This window comes from Raphanus sativus, chromosome 5 (genome assembly GCF_000801105.2).
Source record: "Raphanus sativus cultivar WK10039 chromosome 5, ASM80110v3, whole genome shotgun sequence".
Classification (NCBI taxonomy): Eukaryota; Viridiplantae; Streptophyta; class Magnoliopsida; order Brassicales; family Brassicaceae; genus Raphanus; species Raphanus sativus.
The window spans coordinates 37,241,565-37,263,645 of NC_079515.1; the positions used below are offsets into that span (position 1 = coordinate 37,241,565).

The 22,081-nt window shown below is 39.6% G+C and overlaps 6 protein-coding genes across 10 annotated transcripts; 5 read left to right on the top strand and 1 right to left on the bottom strand.

Annotated features, from left to right (window-relative positions):
- The first annotated feature begins 1,960 nt into the window (after window positions 1-1,960).
- On the top strand, window positions 1,961-4,310 carry LOC130512894 (uncharacterized). Its single transcript, XM_057011359.1, has 2 exons — window positions 1,961-4,007; window positions 4,080-4,310. Exons 1-2 carry the CDS (start codon window positions 2,303-2,305, stop codon window positions 4,097-4,099), a joined length of 1,725 nt encoding a protein of 574 aa, XP_056867339.1. The 5' UTR covers window positions 1,961-2,302; the 3' UTR covers window positions 4,100-4,310.
- Window positions 4,311-8,751: 4,441 nt separating this feature from the next.
- On the top strand, window positions 8,752-11,589 carry LOC108859529 (subtilisin-like protease SBT1.5). Its single transcript, XM_018633435.2, has one exon. It carries the CDS (start codon window positions 9,013-9,015, stop codon window positions 11,323-11,325), a length of 2,313 nt encoding a protein of 770 aa, XP_018488937.2. The 5' UTR covers window positions 8,752-9,012; the 3' UTR covers window positions 11,326-11,589.
- A 1,312-nt stretch (window positions 11,590-12,901) lies between these two features.
- On the top strand, window positions 12,902-14,963 carry LOC108859530 (ethylene-responsive transcription factor RAP2-2). The gene is made up of 2 exons (XM_018633436.2): window positions 12,902-13,320; window positions 13,961-14,963. Exons 1-2 carry the CDS (start codon window positions 13,053-13,055, stop codon window positions 14,743-14,745), a joined length of 1,053 nt encoding a protein of 350 aa, XP_018488938.1. The 5' UTR covers window positions 12,902-13,052; the 3' UTR covers window positions 14,746-14,963.
- Window positions 14,964-16,089: 1,126 nt separating this feature from the next.
- LOC108861021 (uncharacterized) lies at window positions 16,090-18,102 on the top strand. Of its 4 annotated transcripts, none has more exons than XM_018634856.2 (7): window positions 16,123-16,329; window positions 16,420-16,521; window positions 16,750-16,843; window positions 17,039-17,115; window positions 17,233-17,289; window positions 17,392-17,616; window positions 17,702-18,102. In XM_018634856.2, exons 2-7 carry the CDS (start codon window positions 16,423-16,425, stop codon window positions 17,831-17,833), a joined length of 684 nt encoding a protein of 227 aa, XP_018490358.1. In that variant the 5' UTR covers window positions 16,123-16,329; window positions 16,420-16,422; the 3' UTR covers window positions 17,834-18,102. The 4 variants fall into 4 exon arrangements, with proteins under 4 accessions (XP_018490357.1, XP_018490358.1, XP_018490356.2 ...); XM_018634854.2 differs by having other exon boundaries at window positions 16,123-16,321; XM_018634857.2 differs by having other exon boundaries at window positions 16,123-16,302.
- A 421-nt stretch (window positions 18,103-18,523) lies between these two features.
- LOC108861022 (protein PATRONUS 1) lies at window positions 18,524-20,306 on the bottom strand. Of its 2 annotated transcripts, none has more exons than XM_057011360.1 (5): window positions 20,167-20,306; window positions 19,500-19,575; window positions 19,130-19,414; window positions 19,002-19,048; window positions 18,524-18,910 (listed from the first exon to the last, which is right to left on the bottom strand). In XM_057011360.1, the coding sequence occupies exons 2-5, from the start codon at window positions 19,564-19,566 to the stop codon at window positions 18,710-18,712; spliced, it is 600 nt and encodes a 199-aa protein (XP_056867340.1). In that variant the 5' UTR covers window positions 19,567-19,575; window positions 20,167-20,306; the 3' UTR covers window positions 18,524-18,709. The 2 variants fall into 2 exon arrangements, with proteins under 2 accessions (XP_056867340.1, XP_018490360.1); XM_018634858.2 differs by lacking the exon at window positions 20,167-20,306 and adding an exon at window positions 19,755-19,907.
- Window positions 20,307-20,375: 69 nt separating this feature from the next.
- Window positions 20,376-21,893, top strand: LOC108861020 (trihelix transcription factor ASIL2). Its single transcript, XM_018634853.2, has one exon. It carries the CDS (start codon window positions 20,381-20,383, stop codon window positions 21,728-21,730), a length of 1,350 nt encoding a protein of 449 aa, XP_018490355.1. The 5' UTR covers window positions 20,376-20,380; the 3' UTR covers window positions 21,731-21,893.
- Window positions 21,894-22,081: the final 188 nt, after the last annotated feature.

The window sequence follows — 22,081 nt, forward strand, 5'->3', positions numbered from 1 at the left end:
TAAGACACACACTGAAGCACTACGTGATGAATATTGGATTGTCGCGATGGAGGAAGAACTTGAGCAATTCACCAGGAACGATGTGTGGGAACTGGTTGCTAGACCTAAAGGAGTAAACGTGATTGGCACTAAATGGATATTCAAGAACAAGACTGATGAGCATGGAGAAGTAGTTCGTAACAAGGCAAGGCTTGTAGCTCAAGGATACTCACAGATTGAAGGAGTAGACTTTGAAGAAACCTTTGCCCCAGTTGCAAGATTGGAATCCATTCGGTTATTTCTGGGAATGGCGTGCATTCTGAATTTCAAAGTGCATCAAATGGATGTGAAAAGTGCTTTCCTAAATGGAGTCCTTCAGGAGGAAGTCTATGTTGAGCAGCCAAAGGGATTTGAGGACCCAGTGCATCATGATTATGTGTATCGACTGAAGAAAGCATTATATGGGTTGAAGCAAGCACCGCGTGCATGGTATGAACGACTCACAAGGTTTCTGTTAGAAGCGGAGTATATCAGAGGGAGTATAGACAAGACGCTGTTCTTCAAGGAAGTTGGAAAAGAGATAATCATTGTTCAAATCTATGTGGATGACATTATCTTTGGAGGCACGTCACAGAAGCTGGTGGATGAGTTTGTTCAGAATATGACTCAAGAGTTTGAGATGAGCATGTGTGGTGAACTGAAGTACTTTCTTGGACTTCAAGTGTCTCAGTCAGAGAAAGGTGTCTTCATATCTCAGAGTGCATACGCTAACAGTTTGGTAAAGCGATTTGGTATGGAGAACTCCAAAGTGTCTAAGACACCCATGAGTACATCACTGAAGCTGGCACGAGATGAAGCAGGAGAAGATGTGGATGTCAAGCTCTATCGAGGGATGATTGGCAGTCTATTGTACTTAACTGCGAGTCGACCGGATTTGTCATTCAGTGTCGGTGTGTGTGCACGATATCAAGCTAAGCCAAAGGTATCACACCTGAATGCAGTTAAGAGGATCATCAAGTACGTCAAAGGAACAGAGAGCTTGGGCGTGTATTACTCGAAGAATTCCAACAAGAACTTGGTGGGATACTGTGATGCTGATTGGGCAGGATGTGCTGATGATAGAAAGAGTACCAGTGGAGGATGTTTCTTTCTTGGAAACAATCTTATCTCGTGGCTGAGCAAGAAGCAGAACTCTGTATCACTCTCTACGGCGGAAGCAGAATATATTGCCATGGGTAGCTGTTGCTCACAACTTATCTGGATGAAGCAGATGTCAGCTGATTATGGAATGCAATCGGGTCCCTTTCTTGTGTATTGTGACAACAAAAGTGCAATTGATATCTCGAGGAATCCGGTCCAACATTCAAGGACGAAGCACATTGACATAAGGCACCACTTCATCAGAGAATTAGTTGAAGACAATCAGGTAGTAATCGAACATGTAGTTACTGATTTGCAGTTGGCTGATATATTCACTAAATCTCTTGAATTTAATCGATTTATCACATTAAGAAATGCAATTGGTGTGTGTAATCTTGATTGTTGAGTCAAGTTGTGCAGAGAATAGTGCAGGTGCTGATTCGGGATGTACATATGATTCAGATTGGTTTTGGAACCCGAGAACGCTGTGGAAAAGAGCTGCTTGATATGCCGTCAATGTTGTAATGGTACAGGTTTCACGTCAATCTGTGGCCCCCCCCCTCTCAATAAAAAGAGCCAGCAATGATACAGAAAGATGCTCAGAAAATAAAAAAAAAAAAAAATTTTGATTGATTCATGATGGGAAACAACAGGGGTTTCACAGCACGAGAATAAAGAATGAAAACCGGCAGCATTGATGAAGGCATATCAATGTGAAAGCTAGCCATAAAAAGACAATCGGCTGCACCAGAATATAAGATCTAGGAAGAGTTATATGTGCAGCTTGAATCACGCACTGAGGCAACTCGTGAAGCACTTCACACAAATGGTAACTGAACTGAATTGATCTAATGCTTTATAGTAATCTTGATTCAGCCAATTGTGAGTTGTGACTTGTGTTTTATTACTATCTTGAAAGTCTGATGATACATTAATAATTCACGAATGTGCCTAATGTTTGTGTGTTTGGATGAGAGAAATTAAAATGTTGTAGGCATGCAAAGGAGAGGATAAAAAGTCAGGGACCAGATCTGCAATATCAGAAAAAGTTGATTCAGTTTTATTCCGTTAAGGGAAGTAGTGGGGAACAAGCCCTAGAAAATCTCCATCGTGCTTAAGAAGCTCAATCTCGCAGCCTCTCTTCACCTCTCACACGATTCTCACACAGAAACTGACATCTATCATGGGGAAAGGAAAGAAATCAGCTCAACAAGCCGAATCATCCAAGGAAGAAAAGCATGCAGAGGCTGAAGGAAGTCGAAGGTTACTCGCTGATGGCGAACCTGAATCGCCTCCACCGAGAAACGATATGCCCGTCTCCGATGCACTCCCTGAGGTCACCGAGGAGCTTGACTCATTCAATACCGCTAATGAGAAAGCCCCTTCAGAGGAGAGCGATGAAAGGACTCCAGGTCTTGGAGAGGAGCCATCTGTGAAGGTTCCTGAAGCAGATCCGCAACCGCAAATCGGATCCACTGGTGCTGCCATTCAAGATGTTCCGGTCACTGCTAAATCACCAGAAGAAAAGGATGAATCTGCTCTACCTCTGGCGATCATTGAAGTTGAGAAGGAGCTAAGTGAAGCTGAGTCTGATTCAGCCAAGAAAGTGGACGATGAACCCAAGGATGATGCTGTTACTGTGGGTTCTGAATCAGATGAAGCTTCCCAGAAGGAAAGGAGGAAGAAACGGGTGCTGAAGAGATTAGGGTTGCGCTCTGGGAAACAGAGAAAGACAGGGGAGTCTAGTACACCAACTCAATCTCAGTTTCTCACACCAGAAGATGCAGCCAAGTCTCCATATTTGGCTAAGGAAGCAGGAGCCTCGCCTCAGCTGAGATCGAGAAGGTCTGGTGATAAAAGTGCTGAACCAATGCCTCCTCTCATCAAGAAAAGGTATGATCAGTTCCTTAAGCGTAAGGTACTTGCTGAGCGTTCGGTGGATCTGAAGGAAGCTGATCAGTGGGGTTACTTGGCCGTTATCAAGAAAGGATCTATGGAATCAACTGTCTCGAATCTTGCAGTGTATGTTGAGCAAGTTGTAGCTGAGTTCTATGCAGGTCTGCCGAGTACTAAAGCTGAAGCGGATGTTGATGAAGTGGTTGTCTCTGTACGGGGACAAGAGTACAAGTTCTCACCTGCGCACCTCAATAATGCCATAGATTGGGAACCACTTACTGAGGAAGAAGAGGAGGAAGCCGCAACGTTGGATGATATCTCGGTAACTGAGTTAGCTTCTTTCATCACCGGAGATACAAAGACAGAATGGGATGGTCTCACTACAGCGGACCTTACTCCATGCTACGGGGCCTTGATGATCATAGCTGCATACAACTGGATTCCCTCGACTCACAAGACATATGTCTCACTTGAGAGAGCAAGACTGATCTACAAGATGGCTCATGGAGTCCGTGTTGATTTGGGGAAGATGATGTTCAGACAGATTCTTAATCTTGGAGTGATTCAAGTCAATGATGCCCGCTGGTTGATCTTCCCTCGCTTGATCATGGCACTTCTTCAAAGTCAGCAGGCGGTTCCATCCTATCCTAGTGACAAGCTCCAACGTCCGGTTCTCTACAAGAAGGATAAACGAGTGGGCGAGATCTATGAGCAGAGACTGGCAAAAGGAAAGGGACCAGCTAAAGCTGAACCAAAGAGAAGCTCTGCAAGGACAACCCGTCAGGCATCTCCTGCTCCGATCCCTGCTCCACGAACTGCTACACCAAGCTCCAGAACTGCACCACGTCGTGTATCCCTTTATGAACTTGGATCAGTTGCCATCCCTCAAGGACCACTCAGCCGTGTTGATTTGCAAGTGGCACTACAGGACACAACACGAGCCCTTCAAGCGCTAGCTGAGATAGTTCAGGATCTTCAGAGTGCTGTAGCAGGTTAGTATCCCTATCCTTATGAATATGTGAGGTATTTTTCTTGGTGTTTTTAATCCGTGTGCTCACAAGCAGGGGGAGAAGAAGAAGACTAGGATATAGAAGACCAAGATTGTGGGGGAGCTGTGTTTTGTTGCTTTGTTTTCATGTCTATGTTATTTCAATTGCACCACTTGTTGCAATTCCTTGTTATCCATGTTTTCAGACTGGCTAAGATTATGGGGGAGCATTTGCATATGCTATCTTTTGATATTATGTTTTACTTTGCTTAAACCCGGTTTTAGGATAATATAAGTATGTTCTTAATTGTCTTGAGTTGGTTGGATTAACGTTTAGACATATATACTGGTGCTGTTGTGTGTGGTTGGTTCTTGTTTTCTATCTCAGGTACTTGTGAGACGACGAATTAAAAAGGGGGAGATTGAAGGTGTATGGGAAGACGATGATGTAGCAGAGCTGAAGTAGTTCATGAAGAGTGACATGAACTACTACATCAGAGAGGTGGTTCGTGAGAAGCACGTATCAAGACCGATGCATTAAAAGAAGATTTAATGAAGAGGGACATTAAAGGAAGACTTGAAGAAGAAGCAATCGATCTAAAAAGAAAAGGAAGATTGGCTTATTCGCTGAAGTAGAAGAAATGGAAAGTTTCCATTGGGTAGATAGATTAGATCTAGGGCTTCCTGAAAGATATATAAAGGAAGCGTTGGCAATGTGTTGCCGGTTAACACACAGGGAGAGCTTTTAGCAATAGAGAGTTTTTGTACGTCCTAAGAAGGAGAAGCAAAGCATCTAGGGGTTAAGAGCTTAGGTGGTTCAGAGTCTGTCTTAGATCTCTGAACGAGTTGACTAGCAAACAAGTCGAGGTTTGTCTTGAGCTTGTTTGATTTATTGCTTTTAAGAAGAACGTGTAAGAGCTTTTGAAAGAATAAATATAGTCGTATTTCTTGGAATTGAATAACCCTGTACTACTGTGTGTTCTACATAGCGTAGCTTGTTTATCTTACATTAACATGTACTACTTGCATGTTAATTTGTCTTTGAGCTTGGTTTTTATTTAGCATATGCAGTTTCTTGTTCTTGTTTTTTATGCATGTACTCTCTTTTCTCACTACTTGACTTTATGAGATGTTGAGCATGAATGAAATGACTAGGAGTTTGGGAGTCCATCCTAAATCTTATGTTGCATGTTTAAGGCATGTGCAGCTACCAAGGTTTGCATAAACCGTATATTATCAGGCATGAGAAAGCGAAGCCCAAAGTTGACATTTTTGGATATAGGATTAAGCCCGTTCAGCCCATTACATGAATTTACAAATGTAAAACTTAATTGAATATTTTGCCATATATATGTGAAATAAAATAACAATAATAAAGATTTCATTCAGAAGGTTGAAGGTTTTCGACTTTTATTCAAAAAGTAAAAGCCAAAGTGTAAAAAGAAAGAGATCCAGTGTGACACGCTTTAGAGAGCTTTCACCCATTACTGGACTTCCACCATTGTCAATAATTGCATCTGACTTGAATCAAAGTAAAGTCTAATTTTCTTTTTACAAAGTCACTATTTGAAACGAATAATAATTTCGACGGAAACTTGGATATTCGCTTGAATAATTCCATAAAACAAATAATACACTGGACCTACTTTAAAGTCCGTATCACCCCACCAATACAGTTGAACGGGTACATATATTCGTTTGCTTATAGGCTCAAGTATTATTTTAGACTAGTTATGAAAATAATGTGTAGTACATGTTGTACCACAATTTGATACTCCAATTCGCTTTCTCTGAAACTCAAAATCTGGACCACATAGTGTAAAAACATTAATCCTTAGTCAAATATGAACTATGGGACTTCCGTAAAAAAATAGCTAATCATAGAAAAATAATAAGATTATTTTTACAACTCTCTTTTGCTTAGAATTTTAATAAGGAAAACTACTTAGATTTATTATAAAAAAATCAGTTGTATTCTCGGGTTTTTATAATCCGTTTTAAAAAAATTTAAAATACTATTTTCTTTCATAATTTTTTTTGTCCTGATTTTAGGAAAGGAAAATTAGAATTTATTTTAAAAGAAAATTTATCCTCATAAAGCTTATACAATTTTATTTGTTTATTATTTAAAAAAAAACTTACTATTAAATAATTATTAGTATAGAATTCTTTTTAGTATAGAAAAGTAAGAATTTTTTTTGTACAACTCTCTTTTGCTTAGAATTTTAATAAGGGGAAAAAATTTAGATTCTTTTTTAAAAAATTTAAATAATCTTTTGTATTCTCAGGTTTTAATAATTCGTTTAGAAAAAAAATTAAACTACTATTTTCTTTCATAATTCTGTTTTTCATGATTTAAAAAAAAAGCAAACTTAGAATTTATTAAAAAGGAAAATTATTTTCATATAGCTTATACAATTTTATTTTTTATTATTTAATTATGCAATTAATATAATTTTTTTTCGTTAACAATATTTTGTATAAAACTTAAAAATGTGTCGCGATCATGTTAATTAGTAACTTTGAAGAACCAAACTTTATATAATAAGATGGTATCTTGAAGGTAAAAAGATAAGAAAAAATAGAAGAAACGAACAAAAACACGTGAACACACGACTTTTGGCTTCTGTGTGTTACTAAAATGCGTTAGAATATACTGTATACATTGAATTTTACAAAGGCTCTGTCCTTAATAATACAATAAAAGCATCAACCTACTCAGGTGAGTTTCTATGGAAACATCGCAACTCGTATTTGTCATGCTTCCAAGTTTCAAAATATGGTGTTGCAACTTGCAAACTATCTTCATCTGTTAAGTGTTGATAAAATATATATTTCCTTTTAAACCAAAGCAAGATTACTGTTTCGGTATATTTTACATCTATCAAATCCAATTTTCTAGTCAACATTTGACAAAAAAAAATCACAATGCCTTATCCTTGTTTTGATTAGTTAAAGTTAAGCTGTCCTAAAGATTCTACACGAGCGATTTGAACACGTGTCGAACAAGATGGGACCCGCGTGACATCTACCGGTTCAGATGACATGATCAATCCCTAGCTTTATAGGCATTGAAGTCCGTTGTTGGAATCATCTAAACTATTAAAACTGAAGTACAAAATTAAAATACCCCAAAGTTTTCCACAAAATTTACCATTGAATGCCACTCCATTAACTACAGTCGTTTCTTTTAATGACTATAACCAATAAATGACTAAACCACAACTAAACATTTACAATATTAAACGCCTACCACTCCCCTTAAAAATAGCCATTTCTTTTATCAACTAAACCATATAATTACCAAACCATAAGAAAACCTTAACAATACTAAATCATCTGAATACAATAGCTATTTTTCAACATATCATTATATAACAATAGTACAATATCTAATAAAAAATTTAAAATACTTCGTTCCTCTTGGTCTAAAAAGTGATAAGATTCTTACATACATTTCCATAACTTTACTAAACCATAGAATTCCATTGTGATATTCCTCGGGTAATCTTGGTCTGCAGAATCAAAACCAACCTATTAGATAGATACACAATTCGTTATTCATATAGATGTATAAATTGATTTAGTAAGCCTTAAAATATCAATATTTTATCATAGTATATCATAATTCAAAATCAAAACTAACAATACGATCTTATCACTATAAATTTGTGAATTCAAAATCAAAAATAATCATTTATTGTTTTCCTTAACCAAATTTCCTTCCAAAATATTTTCCTATATTTACGCAATCAGCAAAACAATTAGGATATCAATTAACTACCACAAACTACATTGTAATATTGCAAATCAAGTATAATATCTAACCATTAGAAACATATATTCCTTAAAATACCTTAATTTTAAAATAAACGAATCATTCTAGGAATAATTCTATAATAGTATATTCGGTTTTAATGCTACAAAATCAAGACTAACAAGATTTTTCTAAGTCGACAAAAAAAAAAGATTTTTATAAATTTTTATGGCATTTGACGACTTCAGAGATATTTAGAGATAAGATTTGTTGTTATAAAAGACTAAAAGTAAAACAAAATTAATTTTTTTGGTTAATAAGAAAAGACTACGTTGTTTGTTTTTCTGGAAAAGAAAGCAACATACACTTATAAAATATGTGGATAGATAATTAATAATTATATTAATTTCTTTTGGTGTTTAACTATTTTAGATATTACATTTGACTATTTATATATATTTTCAATTATTTAAACCAACTTAAAAGTACCATATATATTCTGGATGTTTTTACATTAAATCTTAAAAAATAATATATATAAGTATATAAATTTATCTCGAATACATTTGTGTATCCGAAATACTTCGGTTCGATGTATTTGGTTTCAGTTCTCTAAATACAAAAATTTTGAAATTTAATCAATTTCGGTTCGGATTTGATATTTTTTTTTTGGATCGGGATCGATTTGATTTTTTTTTTGGATTCCAGATTTTTTGCACAACTCTAATATAGACATGAAAAACAACATATTTTATAAAAATATACACCCGCACGGGCGTGCGGGTCAAAATCTAGTTTAAACTTTAGTTATGAAGATGGAATCAAAATATCATTGAACTCGAAGATAATAATAACAATCGACAGATATATACATTCAAAATCCCGTGAACGAAAACATACGAATCTGTCACCTGAAAACATAACTAGATTTTATGTTACATTCATTTATTTTTATTGGACGATAGCTATGCGAAATTCGATCTTTAATTCTTCAAAAGCATAGAGGTAATTGTCGTAATAAAGAAAGCAAAAAGACATTGCCTCCAGCTCACAGACACTAGCCAGTGTCGACACACACAACTTCTTCTGCTTTGCTCTGTACACACTCCACAAAAGTCTTCACCTCTCTTTCTCCGCTTCCTCCCAAACATCTAATAGCAATGTGGTACCCTCTTACCTTCTTCTTCCTCCTCCTCCTCCACTCACTAAACCATATCAACATTTAGAGAAAGAAAATTAATTTTCTCCATCAATGGCTTTCTTCTTTTTCTTCTTCCTCTCCCTCTTGACTCTCTCTTCTTCTTCCTCTTCCAACGACATGAACTCTTTGACTTACATAGTCCACGTCGACCACGAAGCTAAACCCTCAATCTTCCCCACTCACCGACACTGGTACACCTCCTCACTCACTTCCACTCCTTCCTCCATCATCCACACATACGACACCGTTTTCCACGGCTTCTCCGCAAGACTCACATCTCAAGAAGCTACTCAGCTCTTAAACCATCCCCACGTCATCTCCGTTATCCCCGAGCAAGTCCGTCAACTGCACACCACTCGCTCCCCCGAGTTCCTCGGCCTCAGGTCCACCGACAAAGCGGGTCTACTCGAAGAGTCCGACTTCGGGTCGGATCTCGTCATCGGAGTCATCGACACAGGTATCTGGCCCGAGAGACCCAGCTTCGACGACCGCGGTCTCGGTCCCGTTCCCGCCAAATGGAAAGGCCAATGCGTACCCTCCCAAGACTTCCCGGCGACGGCGTGTAACCGCAAACTCGTCGGAGCGAGATTCTTCTCCGGCGGGTACGAAGCGACCAACGGGAGAATGAACGAGACAACAGAGTCTCGCTCTCCCCGCGACTCCGACGGCCACGGGACCCACACCGCCTCCATCTCCGCCGGCCGTTACGTTTTTCCGGCGTCAGTTCTCGGCTACGCTCGCGGCGTCGCCTCCGGGATGGCTCCGAAAGCCAGGCTCGCCGCCTACAAAGTCTGCTGGAGCTCCGGCTGCTACGACTCCGACATCTTGGCGGCGTTCGACACGGCGGTCGCCGACGGTGTCGACGTCGTCTCTCTCTCCGTCGGAGGCGTCGTGGTTCCCTACCACCTCGACGCCATCGCCATCGGAGCCTTCGGAGCGATCGACAGAGGGATATTCGTCTCCGCCTCCGCCGGAAACGGCGGTCCCGGCGGTTTGACGGTGACGAACGTCGCGCCGTGGATGACGACGGTCGGCGCCGGAACCATCGACCGTGACTTCCCGGCGAACGTGAAGCTCGGTAACGGTAAAACGATTCCCGGCGTCAGCGTTTACGGTGGACCGGATCTTGATCCGGGTCGGATGTACCCGCTTGTGTACGGTGGTAGTTTACTCGGAGGTGACGGTTACTCTTCGTCTCTGTGTATAGAGGGATCGTTGGATCCGAGTTTGGTGAGAGGCAAGATCGTTCTCTGCGACAGAGGTATCAACTCTAGAGCAGCCAAAGGAGAGATCGTGAGGAAGAACGGTGGCTCGGGGATGATTATAGCGAACGGCGTCTTCGACGGAGAAGGTCTAGTAGCTGACTGCCACGTGTTACCTGCGACTTCGGTTGGTGCTTCTGGAGGCGATGAGATTAGGAGGTACATATCTGAGTCAACGCGTTCGTCGAAACAACCAACGGCTACGATTGTTTTCAAAGGGACCCGGCTTGGGATCCGACCCGCACCGGTAGTTGCGTCTTTCTCCGCTCGTGGGCCTAATCCGGAGTCGCCGGAGATTCTTAAACCGGATGTTATCGCACCCGGTTTGAACATTTTGGCAGCTTGGCCTGACCGGATTGGTCCATCCGGTGTGCCTTCCGATAACCGGAGAACGGAGTTTAACATTTTATCAGGCACTTCGATGGCGTGCCCGCACGTGTCTGGTCTCGCAGCTTTGCTCAAGGCGGCTCATCCTGATTGGAGTCCGGCAGCGATAAGGTCAGCATTGATGACTACGGCTTACACTGTAGATAACCGAGATGAGCCAATGCTGGATGAGTCAACCGGGAATACATCTTCGGTTATGGATTACGGGTCGGGTCATGTTCACCCGACCAAAGCTATGGATCCGGGACTAGTCTACGATATCACATCTTATGATTACATCAACTTCTTGTGTAACTCCAACTACACGGGATCCAATATTGTGACAATAACCCGACGGAAAGCTGACTGCGATGGTGCTAGACGCGCGGGACATGTTGGGAATTTGAATTATCCGTCGTTTTCAGTCGTGTTTCAGCAGTATGGTGAGAGTAAAATGTCGACACATTTCATCAGGACAGTTACTAATGTAGGTGATTCTGACTCGGTTTATGAGGTTAAGATTAGGCCACCGAGAGGGTCGAACGTGACGGTTGCGCCGGAGAAGCTATCGTTCAGACGTGTTGGTCAGAAACTGAGTTTTGTTGTTAGAGTTAAGACTGCGGAGGTGAAACTGTCACCAGGAGCTACAAATGTTGAGACTGGTCATATAGTTTGGTCGGATGGGAAACGAAATGTTACAAGTCCTTTGGTGGTTACTCTTCAACAACCTCTGTGAAGGGCTTTTTTAGGATTTAGAGACCAGAAAATCGTGGCCTCGTTGTTTTTGTTTTATAAAATGTGAAAGTAAGAGATCATAAGCTCTTGTTGCTGTAATGTCTAAGATCGTTATTGGGTTCATGTAATATATAACGTTCATTTGATGATGTGGGCTTTTAATGAGGCTTGTAGAGCTTAAAACTCTGAGCCCAAATCTTTTACTTTTGTTTCGAGATGTTTGTTTTCTTGTTCAAGGTGAATATATTATGATTCCATTATTTCATTTTACTACTTGTGTTACTAAGCTTCACAAGTTGTATGGTCCATAACAAAAATGTCTTCTGTTTCTTTCAGGATATGGGTAGCTTTCAATCATCTTCTGTTTCTTGAGATCAGCTATTTTAGGAACTTTATCTCAATCGAACAAAACAGTATGGTCCTAACATTATCTTGGATTATATTTATGACTATATTTATTGTCTTGGTATAACTTTATCGCCTACACATTTGAGTTTGAGTACACACACCTACAGTAATAATACATCTTTGGTTCTCTCGAATACAATTTTGACAAAACATAATAGAAAAAGTAATGTGTCTTTAGGTGATGTTAAGAAAGCACCGACTAAAAATATCAATCAGGAGATTTGATGTGCAATTAGCAAAAGAGTGCTAAGAAACAATAAACAACAAATGATATGATTTAAAGTTTGAACTATGAAGATGCGCGTCCAGGCCGTGGTACAAGGAGGGACCGACAATGCAAAGCCTTGTCGTGAGTCCACTTGCTCAATTTGTTGTCTTTCTCTTATCTCTTTACAAATTTCAATGAACTTTGTCTGTGTCAAATATTCTGGCGTCCTTTGCTTACTGTGGTCACACGGATACACTTTCTCGATGTCTCTTCTTCGGTAGTTCTTCAAGATTCTACGATAGATGTTTTCAATTTTACCCTTGACTTTATATGAACTTCTACATCATTGTTCTGGTTTCCCCCATAGCAAAGTCGATGATATAATCATGTAAATGTAAACACTACTAATAAAAAAAATGTCAAAAGAGTGAGAGAGAGAGATAGTGTTTGGAAAATGATCTAAATCTTAATTTTTTTGTTAAATAATGTGTAAAATCTATATAATTCATCAACTTCCTATAACTATTTTCATCAAATGATTAAAATCTAATGCTCATAATTATTATAAGAACCACATTTGCTACAAGACCACATTTGTTTAAATTATTATGATCTAGGAGATTACTTTTTACATTTGACCACAAAGACCACATAAGGCAATGACATGGTGGTTAATTTTTTTTAATTAACACACTCAAAATTTACAATTAAACGAAAACTCCAACAATTTAAGCTCAACAAATTTCTTCCCCAAATATCCTATAGTTTAGAAATATTTTGAAATGAAAAATAAAAGTTAGATATCTCCTATGTTATTTATGATTTTCTTACCTTAACTAGTCTAAACTCAATAGCATTTTTTACCAAAAAAATAGATAAACTCAATGGCATTATTGTAGAATCGGACACAAACTGAGGGTACAATAGTGAGTGAAAATCATCCTATATAACACACGCCGCACCATCTCTCTATCTTTCTGGAGAGCATCAAACCACAGAGAGAGTAAACGATTAAATACAAAGAGAACCCCAAAGAAGCTAATATTTACCATTTCGCCGCTAAGTTTACATTTCCGGAACATTTAACACCCTCAAAGAAGTTTAACGCCGCCATGTGTGGAGGAGCAATAATCTCCGATTTCATCCCTCCGCCGAAGTCCCGCCGCGTCACCAGCGAGTTTATCTGGCCGGATCCGAAGAAGAAGTCGAAGAGGCGATCCAGTTTCTTCGATCTGGACGACGAATTCGAGGCTGATTTCAAAGGGTTCAAGGATGATGATGATTATTCTTCTTTTGACTGCGAAGATGTGAAGAAGCCCTTTGTCTTCACCGCACCTACCAAACTCGTAGCTTCCCGTCCCACCACCCTCGCCACCACTGGTAAGATATTCTCAGATATTCATAAAGTTTCGATTTTTATTTTAATTAGGAAAGACAGAGAGCTTTATTTATATAATTCTCTTAAAATTTGATATGGGTTTCTTGATCTTAATCATGATGTTAACACTCCAGTCATAAAGTTAAGATCTTTATAACTTTTCAAGGTTTTTTTTGGGGGAAAGGGACAAGAGATTGATCTTTTCTAGCTTTGTTCTTTTATTACATGATTATTATTAGCCTGTCTTTATATCTAGAGTATTGACAAGTTGTCATGTTGAAAAGGGTTAGTTAGCTTTTCCACCTTTTTTTTATGATCGTTTAAAAGTTCTTGAAATGGTTTAGATATATGTTTTGAGAGGCTTTTTAACTGTCTAGCGTCAATTATTGTTTCAAGCCTGTGTAAATGGTTTAAAACTTAAAAGTTCTTGAAATGATTTAGATCTTTCTGGATCTTGGTTTTCAGAGGCTTTTACTTGGGGTGTCTAGCGTCAATTATATTTAAGTCTATGTTAATTGTTGATGTTATTGGTTTTGTTTACTGTATGTGAAAAGATGTAGTTTTTGTTTATGTATTATTTGGAATTTGCTTTATGAGTTTACCATATGACTGATTGATATCGTGTGTGTTTGACTTCATTAGGTTCAGTTTCTTGCAAGAAGACCATAGAGTCCGACGAGAAATCTGGCAAGAGGAAGAGAAAGAATCAGTACAGAGGGATTAGGCTGCGCCCCTGGGGAAAATGGGCTGCTGAGATCCGTGATCCTAAAAAAGGCTCTCGAGAATGGCTTGGAACGTTCGACACCGCCGAGGAAGCAGCAAGAGCTTATGATGCAGCTGCACGTAGGATCCGTGGCGATAAAGCTAAAGTGAACTTCCCTGAGGAGAAGATGGTCCCTACTGGTAAGACCAGTAATCTTAAGAAGCCAGTGGCTAAACCAAACCAAACCGTAGCTTTGGTTCAGCAGCCAACAGCACATCTGAGTCAGTACTGCAACAACTCCTTTGGTGATTTGAGTTTCATTGAAGAGAAGCCTCAGATGTACAACAATCAGTTCTTCGACGTTGGACAGTACTTCAGTTCTGATCAGGGCAGTGACTCTTTCGACTGCTCTGAGTTTGGGTGGAGTGATCATGGTCCCAAGACACCACCAGAGATCTCCTCGATGCTAGTCAATAACAACCAAGCTACCACCTTTGCTGAAGAAACCAATGCAGCCAAGAAGGTCAAACTCAACTCCGAGGACGAGACGAGCAACAATGATGATCTGATGGCATACCTTGACAACGCCATGTGGGAAACTCCTTTAGAAGTGGAAGATATGCTCGGCGTAGATGCTGCTGGTGTGACTCAGGAAGAGGAAAACCCAATGGAGCTATGGAGCTTAGATGATATCAACTCCATGCTTGATGGAGGAGTCTTCTGAAGTGTGATTGAATGATGGGTTGGTTGCCTAGTTTGTAAATAAAGCTGTTTTTTTGTGTGTGTTGGTGAGTTTCAAAAGCCCATTGTGAAGACAAACAGCGGTTTACTTTAAATCTTGAGTTTTGTTTTTGTGTTTGTTGTTGTTGTCTCACAGGGCTTTGTTTTGTATCCCCCAAGACTTGTTTAACATTAATAATAATAACGATGTTGGAACCTCTATTTGTTCTGTGAATCTTCTCTCCTTTAACATCAAATTGTGGTTGATTTTTAGCCCAGTTACAAAAAAAAAGATAAACAAAACCTATCGCTAATTAATTGATTAAACGACAGATCAGTCATCAGTGGGTCCCGAGAGGTTTAACGCGTTTTAGAAGATAAAAAGCACGTTCTTACAAAAATACTGACGGTGACGCAACACCTCTCCTCCGGAAGGACCACATTCATGAGAACCTTCGGGAGAGAGCCACTCAAGAAAATATCAACAAACCTGAAATCTCAGCCGCACTCTCATGCTCGAAATGATGATTAAATTATTAATATTATTTCTCCCAACCAGTAAAATAAAAATAAAAACTACTCACGATACATGAAGTTTTGATTCTTTACACAATAATTAAAAAAACTATTTTTTTAAAAAAAAGTAGTTTTAAAAATATAGTTTAAAATTTATTCAACCAATTAGAAAAATTACTGTAACATCTAATTGGTTACACAATTTTGAAACATTAAAAACTTTCTAAAACATCATATATTATGAAACGGAAAGAGTATTAGTTTTAAAATCTATTTTTAGATGTTAAAAATAAAAAAAAGTAAAGAAAAAAACTAATTTTCCGAAAGTAAGATATTAATTTTCTATTCATACTGATCTAATTCTGAGAAAGAAAGAGCCAGATTCAATATTTCAAAGAACAACGTTCATAATTTTTGATTAGTCTAAAATTTTGGTTATGATTAGTAACGCATAGAATAATTGTGGTGCAATCTTTAATAATATGGTTTCAGATGTTACCATTCAAAGTCTTGCTCCGGTTATAATACAATTTATAACAGACCGACCGTTTTATTACATATAACACTAACTAAAAGCTATTTCAAAATTGGATTATTGTATTGTTTTTGTTCATTTCTTAATATTAATTATTTTTAAAAAATATATTAAGCAATAGAAAAGAACGTAATGTGTAATATTACTCATGAATAAGTTGAAAATGGTTATAAGTTAAGAGTAATATTTAAGAAACCAAATCTCAAAATATAATTAGTAGGTTTTGTTTGACCAAACAAAAGAGGAAGAAGAAGATAATTATTATTTAATTAATTAAAAATAAGAAAGTACTAGGATAAAATAAAAGAAATCTTAAGACAAGGGGGGTAAGAGGTTCTGGAGAGTTCCATTCTCTCTAAAACGTGTATGTTTGAGAGATACAGAGGAGAGAAGAGGAGACACCAAAAAAAAAAAAAAAAACATTTTTCTCCCCTCTCGTCTCCAAACTTCTTCTTTGATCGTCTACGATCTCCTATCAATCCCTAATCATCCAGAAGATCATTGCCTCGAGTCCGTTGAATCCACTATAGTACCAAAGTTCTTATAGATATTGAACTGTGGCTCTGTTTTTTTTGGTAGTTGAATTCATCGAAAGAATATATATATTTTTTTTTGTCTTCTTGTAAGGTAATGGCGTCGAAAGGCAACGATGATTTGTATGGTGTTCTGGGTTTGAAGAAGGAATGCACCACCACGGAGCTTCGTTCTGCTTACAAGAAGCTTGCTCTTGTGAGTGTTTTCGTTTCTTTCCTGATCTGAAAGTTGTATGTAATAATAGCAAACCGGTTTTGTTTTTTGTTTTGGATTAGTAATGGATGATAAAGATCATGCCTTTAACTGATTGATAGGTTTTGTATTGAGAGATGTGGAAACTGTGATTATTAGGATTCATTTATATATGCACTTCTGTGTGACATGACATCATTCCTTTTGATTTTGGTATTATTGTGATTTTAGAGATGGCATCCAGATCGTTGTTCATCAATGGGGGATTCGGAGTTTGTAGATGAATCAAAGAAGAAGTTTCAGGCTATCCAAGAGGCTTATTCTGGTAATTTCCACTAACCCTACTCAAAGTTCTCTTTTTTTTTTTCTTTTTTTTTTAAAAATTGTTTGATGGAACAATTGGGAGTTGATTATTGGATAGCATAAGATCGTTTATTGTTTCCTTGATGTGTACTTTTTGAAAAGTATTGTTTTATGTTCGTGAATTAAGCTTTTTTTTTTCCTTTTTGTGGACACACAGTTTTGTCTGACTCCAACAAGAGGTTCCTCTACGACGTTGGAGCTTACAATAGTGATGATGATGATCATGACCAAAACGTAACGCTCCCATTTTTTTTTCTTTTTCTTTGAAGACACAGTTCATGTCTGGTTGGTTTTATGTCGAAAATGCTTCCTGACATGGTTATTGTCTTACTGAACCATGTTGATTTGCAGGGAATGGGAGATTTTTTGAACGAGATGGCTACCATGATGAACCAGTCAAAGCCTAGTGTAAGCACCACCCTGCGTTAGTTGTTTTATCTTAAGACACTAATTGATTTGATTGGGCCTGAATGAATGACATTTTGAGATGTTGGCTGTTGGCTTTGGCAGGAGAATAACTCAGGGGACAGTTTCGAACAGTTACAAGATCTGTTTAATGAGATGTTTCAAGGAGACGCTTCAGCATTCTCCTCGTCTTCATCTTCTTCAACTTTCACTTCCTCTTGTAGCTTTGCTTTTGACACCAATGTTCAGCAGTCACCGTTTGTGACAAACTCGATGGGGACGAATGATCCTTTCGCGTTTGATCCCAGAGCTCACACCTTCTCTTTAGGGGTAAGGGGTTTCATGAAAACCTTAATGCTCTCATCCTGAAGATGCGGTTTGTTCTTGATGATGAAATGGGTTTTTTTTTGTGCAGGTGGAACATCAGCAGGATTTCAAGAAGGGGAAGAACAATGGCGGGAGAAGAAACAGGAGGAAGAACAATGCTCAGTCAGGTGCTCACGAGACGTCGACTTCTTCAAACAACTATGGAGTCCCCACTTCATAGTCTTTTTGAAGACCATCTTTTTTTTTGCTAACTCATCTCCACATTTGTCGACTAGTCACACAGAAGAGGACTTGTTCTGGTCTTCTCAACTCAAAGCGTTGTCGTTTGTAAACTACCCTTCTCGTTGGTTCTCTCGGAGTTTTTATTTCTCTCTCTCTCTCTCTACTCTGTGATTGAATTGTTCTCCTAAGCAAGAGTCTTTAACAGCATCTAGAGATTGATGAATTCAACGAATACTTGTCCTAAATTCTTAATTGGTTTTCTCAACATTTGATTATCTCTCTATACACATTATCAAAGAGTGATGGCTAGATATTATTGCTGCAACTAGTCTGAGCCTGATCTTCCCGGATGGAAAAGCAGAGACTGTGTAAAGGCTTGAAACTGGTGGAGTTTGAGAGAGAGGGAGAGAGAGTTAGCCAAGGAGGTTGAGATGCAGAGGATGCAATTGCTTAAATCTCAACTGTAGATGATGTCACGGAGTATTCAAGGAGCTGTGGAGATGGTGAAAGCCTGTAAGGAGAATCAGGAGTCATCGCCGTGTCAAGGATAACGGCACTGTAAGTGAACAGTTGAAGAGAGAGATGTTGATAAGACATGATACAGTGCTTGTTGTGGATTGTGTTAAATGTGAAATTGGACAAGATGTTTAGGACTCGTGTCAAACAAACACTGGTAGCAGATGGAAACTGTAAAATGAAAATGCTCATAATGCTCATACGCTAGAAAAAGATTCCAAATCAGTTACAGAGTGATGGACACAGAGTTGTTAAGTACATGAGGAACTGAAGAGGCATTGATGAAACATAACTGCTAGTACTACGACTTCATCTGAAGGATGAAAAGCTTTCAAAGACATTATTAAGAAACAGACATTCAGAAGAGGTCGTCATAGTCTTCCTTGAGAGTGAATTCATCTGAATCAAATCGCCAAGCCAGAGGAGTGGAAGGCATCATCATCATAGAGCCATGACGGACTGGGGAGCGCCATGGAGTCGAGCTCTTAAGCCAATCGGTCAGCTTGGGAGATGGAATCTCTTCTGGTTCGTCACAAGTCAGGTTGTTCTTAGCATCCATCTGAAACCAACAAAAGATCCATTTGTAAATACTTGAATCTCTCATAATACAAAGAGTTACAGATACACATTGAATAAGAATAGTCAAGTACCACTTCTGTCTCATGCTTGAGATTCTTTCCCTTGATGCTGGAACGATCTGTAAAAACAAAAAAAAAGAACAAGGCTTAACACAAGTTTACAAGCAAAGACATCATCAAAGCTTGGACTAGTTTATTACCATGGTGGAGTAGAATATCAGCAGAGAAGTGATCATCCCAGAGATTTTGCTGCTCTTTGATGCACTTGCTGTGATCATGCAAGTACATCTCTCCAGCTATGTTGATTTCTCCCTTCACAGCAGTTGCAGTTGCAGCAGAAGCGATCTGCTTGTTCTTAGAAGAAGCTTTGGGTTGAACACCAGACTTGTTTGTAATATCATTCAGAGCCTTACGAGCTCCTCCAAGTTTCTTCTGACCAAGAACAGTTCGTTTGGTACTTTTCACAGAAGCACCAGTAACGGCCCCTGAGATAACAAAAACATTCATCAACACTTTATAAACATATTGACTTTTCTGACGAGTGAGAAAAGACAGAAAAAAGTGAACTACTTTTGCGATGAATCGGAGCGTTCTCGTCAGGAAAGATCATCTGTTGAAGAGTGTTCATGTTCGCCATAGGTTTCACCTGTTTTCAACAAAGAGAAGAAAAAAAAGATTTGAGATTAGAGAAATGGACCAAGAAGATCGAAGCAGTTAATAACCCTAATCAAAACCCAGAAACCCCAATTGATACTCAGAAAACCCTAAAACACCATGATCCTCAGTAAATCTGAAAACTTTATGAATCAATTAGCGAGAAATTACCGGAAAGATCTCGCGATTAACAGTTTAATCGAAACCTAAATCAGAAGAGGCAGTGTCTTGATGAGTTTTCTTGAGGGAGAGAGAGAGAGAAGACGAGATTGTTTAACGCTAAGTTTCTCGATCTTGTTCTTTGCTTTTATCGATGTTTAAAGAAGAGAGACTCCGAACCAAAGCGAGAAGTGAATTTATAGAAGAAACTAAAAAGGTTACTAGCCGTTAAGAGCCGTTGTAGAATATTTTAAATACGGCCTAACAAGGCATGGTCCAGACCCATTAATAATTCGCTCGTATATTTAAAAGCCCAACATAAAAGCCCATTAGTTACCCGAAGTAATGAATCCACGTCACCATTCTAAAATTTTTTATGAGAAAACAGAAGTAAAAAGAAAGTAAACCGGGCCGGGAACTTTACCGGTGACGGAATGTTACTCGGCCCTTCCAATCAGAGCCCTACACGTCGACTCCCCGTATCATCTCACGTCCATCCACGTGTCCCCTAACTCACCGACGCCGTCTCCTTCCCGTTACCCCCGCGAACAGAGATAATAACCCAAACCCTAACCTTATCTCTTCCCCCCACCACATTCTGACTCAGATCCGGCGATATCTCTCAACATCATCCATCCATGGAGGACGAAGAGGAGATCCGATCTCACGCCTCCTCTTCCCCCGATACCGATCCCTCTCCTTCCCCGCCGCCGGGAGGAGGAGGAGGAGTCACGGTTACGGTGGCTTCGACAGGTCCGCCTTCCTATTCCCTGACTCCTCCGTCTTCCTCCTCGCAGCAGCAGAGAGATCCCAACGCGCTGGCTCTCGCGCTGCTTCCAACTAGCGGAGGAGGAGGAGGTGGTAGCGGCAGCAGCAACGGGAGAGCGAGCGGCGGCGGCGGGAGGGAGGATTGCTGGAGCGAGAAGGCGACGGCGGTTCTGATCGATGCGTGGGGGGAGAGGTACATGGAGCTGAGCAGAGGGAATCTGAAACAGAAGCACTGGAAAGAGGTGGCGGATATCGTGAGCGGGATGGAGGATTACGGCAAGACGGCCAAGACTGATATACAGTGCAAGAACAGGATCGATACGGTGAAGAAGAAGTATAAGCAGGAGAAGGTGAGGATCGCTAGCGGCGGTGGTCGTAGCAGATGGGTGTTTTTCGATAAGCTTGATCGGTTGATTGGTTCGACGGCGAAGATCCCGGCTATTGGAAGTCCCGGAGGAGGGTTGAGTAAGATTCCTATGGGTATTCCGATGGATAGCCGTTCGAATGTGTATCATCAGCAGGCAAAGGCGCCGCCTTTTAATAATCTTGATCGGTTGATCGGAGCTACGGCTAGGGTTACAGCTGCTTCCTTTGGCGGTGGAGGTGGAGGGAATGTCCCTATGGGAATTCCGATGAGTAGCCGTTCAAGTCCGTTCGGACAGCAAGTGAGGACGCTGCCTCAGCAACAGCAAGTGAGGACGCTGTCTCAACACCAGCAAGGGAGGACACTTCCTCAACAACAACAGCAAGGGATGATGGTGAAAAGATGCAGCGAGTCAAAACGCTGGCGTTTCAGCAAGAGGAATGCTACTGATTCAGACTCTGAGTCCGATGCACCAATGTCTGATGATGATGATTCCGGTGATAGTTTACCCCCGCCTCCTCTGTCCAAGAGGCTGAAGACGGAGGAGAAGAAGATGATTAAGCAAGAAGGAGGAAGCAAGTGGAGGGAGCTAAGCCGCGCGATCATGAGATTCGGTGAAGCTTACGAGCAAACAGAGAACGCGAAACTGCAGCAAGTGGTTGAGATGGAGAAAGAGAGGATGAAGTTCTTGAAGGAGCTGGAACTGCAGAGAATGCAGTTCTTTGTGAAGACTCAATTGGAGATATCAGAGATTAAGCAGGCAGGGAGGAGAATGGGTAACACTAGTAGTGATGATCACCACAAGAGCAAAAACAACATGAATGCGATTGTCAGCAACGATGATGTCGGTAACTAGAGAGTTATAGTTTGATTCAGGTCGTAATCTACATATATTTTAGATTTGAGTTTGATATTGTCGAGAAAGAAACTTATTTAGGCTTTTATCATGAGTGTATTATTAATAGTTTGCCAAACCTTTGTTTAATTTTGTTTTTTACATGGAACAGATTTAACTTGCATTGGAATAGTTCTGAATAACTATTTTCTTCAGACTCCTTTATAGATATTGTCATGTGCAGGTTGTTAATACTTGTCTGAACCTCTTCAGTTAGCTCTAAGCTGACACTCATGAACTAGACATTCTTGATACAATTTAACTGCACATTATTGTAATGTTTGGTTATGATGACATTGATGATTTGCGTGT

Excerpts from the sequence above, each read along its gene's own strand:
- LOC130512894 (XM_057011359.1), top strand. The coding sequence starts at position 2,303 with ATGGGGAAAGGAAAGAAATCAGCTCAACAAGCCGAATCATCCAAGGAA. Across the intron at positions 4,008-4,079 it reads TCTTCAGAGTGCTGTAGCAG|GGGGAGAAGAAGAAGACTAG; the intron begins GTTAGTATCCCT and ends GCTCACAAGCAG.
- LOC108859529 (XM_018633435.2), top strand. The coding sequence starts at position 9,013 with ATGGCTTTCTTCTTTTTCTTCTTCCTCTCCCTCTTGACTCTCTCTTCT.
- LOC108859530 (XM_018633436.2), top strand. The coding sequence starts at position 13,053 with ATGTGTGGAGGAGCAATAATCTCCGATTTCATCCCTCCGCCGAAGTCC. Across the intron at positions 13,321-13,960 it reads CACCACCCTCGCCACCACTG|GTTCAGTTTCTTGCAAGAAG; the intron begins GTAAGATATTCT and ends TGACTTCATTAG.
- LOC108861021 (XM_018634855.2), top strand. The coding sequence starts at position 16,423 with ATGGCGTCGAAAGGCAACGATGATTTGTATGGTGTTCTGGGTTTGAAG. Across the intron at positions 16,844-17,038 it reads TATCCAAGAGGCTTATTCTG|TTTTGTCTGACTCCAACAAG; the intron begins GTAATTTCCACT and ends GTGGACACACAG. Across the intron at positions 17,116-17,232 it reads ATGATGATCATGACCAAAAC|GGAATGGGAGATTTTTTGAA; the intron begins GTAACGCTCCCA and ends GTTGATTTGCAG.
- LOC108861022 (XM_057011360.1), bottom strand. The coding sequence starts at position 19,566 with ATGGCGAACATGAACACTCTTCAACAGATGATCTTTCCTGACGAGAAC. Across the intron at positions 19,415-19,499 it reads CGCTCCGATTCATCGCAAAA|GGGCCGTTACTGGTGCTTCT; the intron begins GTAGTTCACTTT and ends TTGTTATCTCAG. Across the intron at positions 18,911-19,001 it reads TCAAGCATGAGACAGAAGTG|ATGGATGCTAAGAACAACCT; the intron begins GTACTTGACTAT and ends TGTTGGTTTCAG.
- LOC108861020 (XM_018634853.2), top strand. The coding sequence starts at position 20,381 with ATGGAGGACGAAGAGGAGATCCGATCTCACGCCTCCTCTTCCCCCGAT.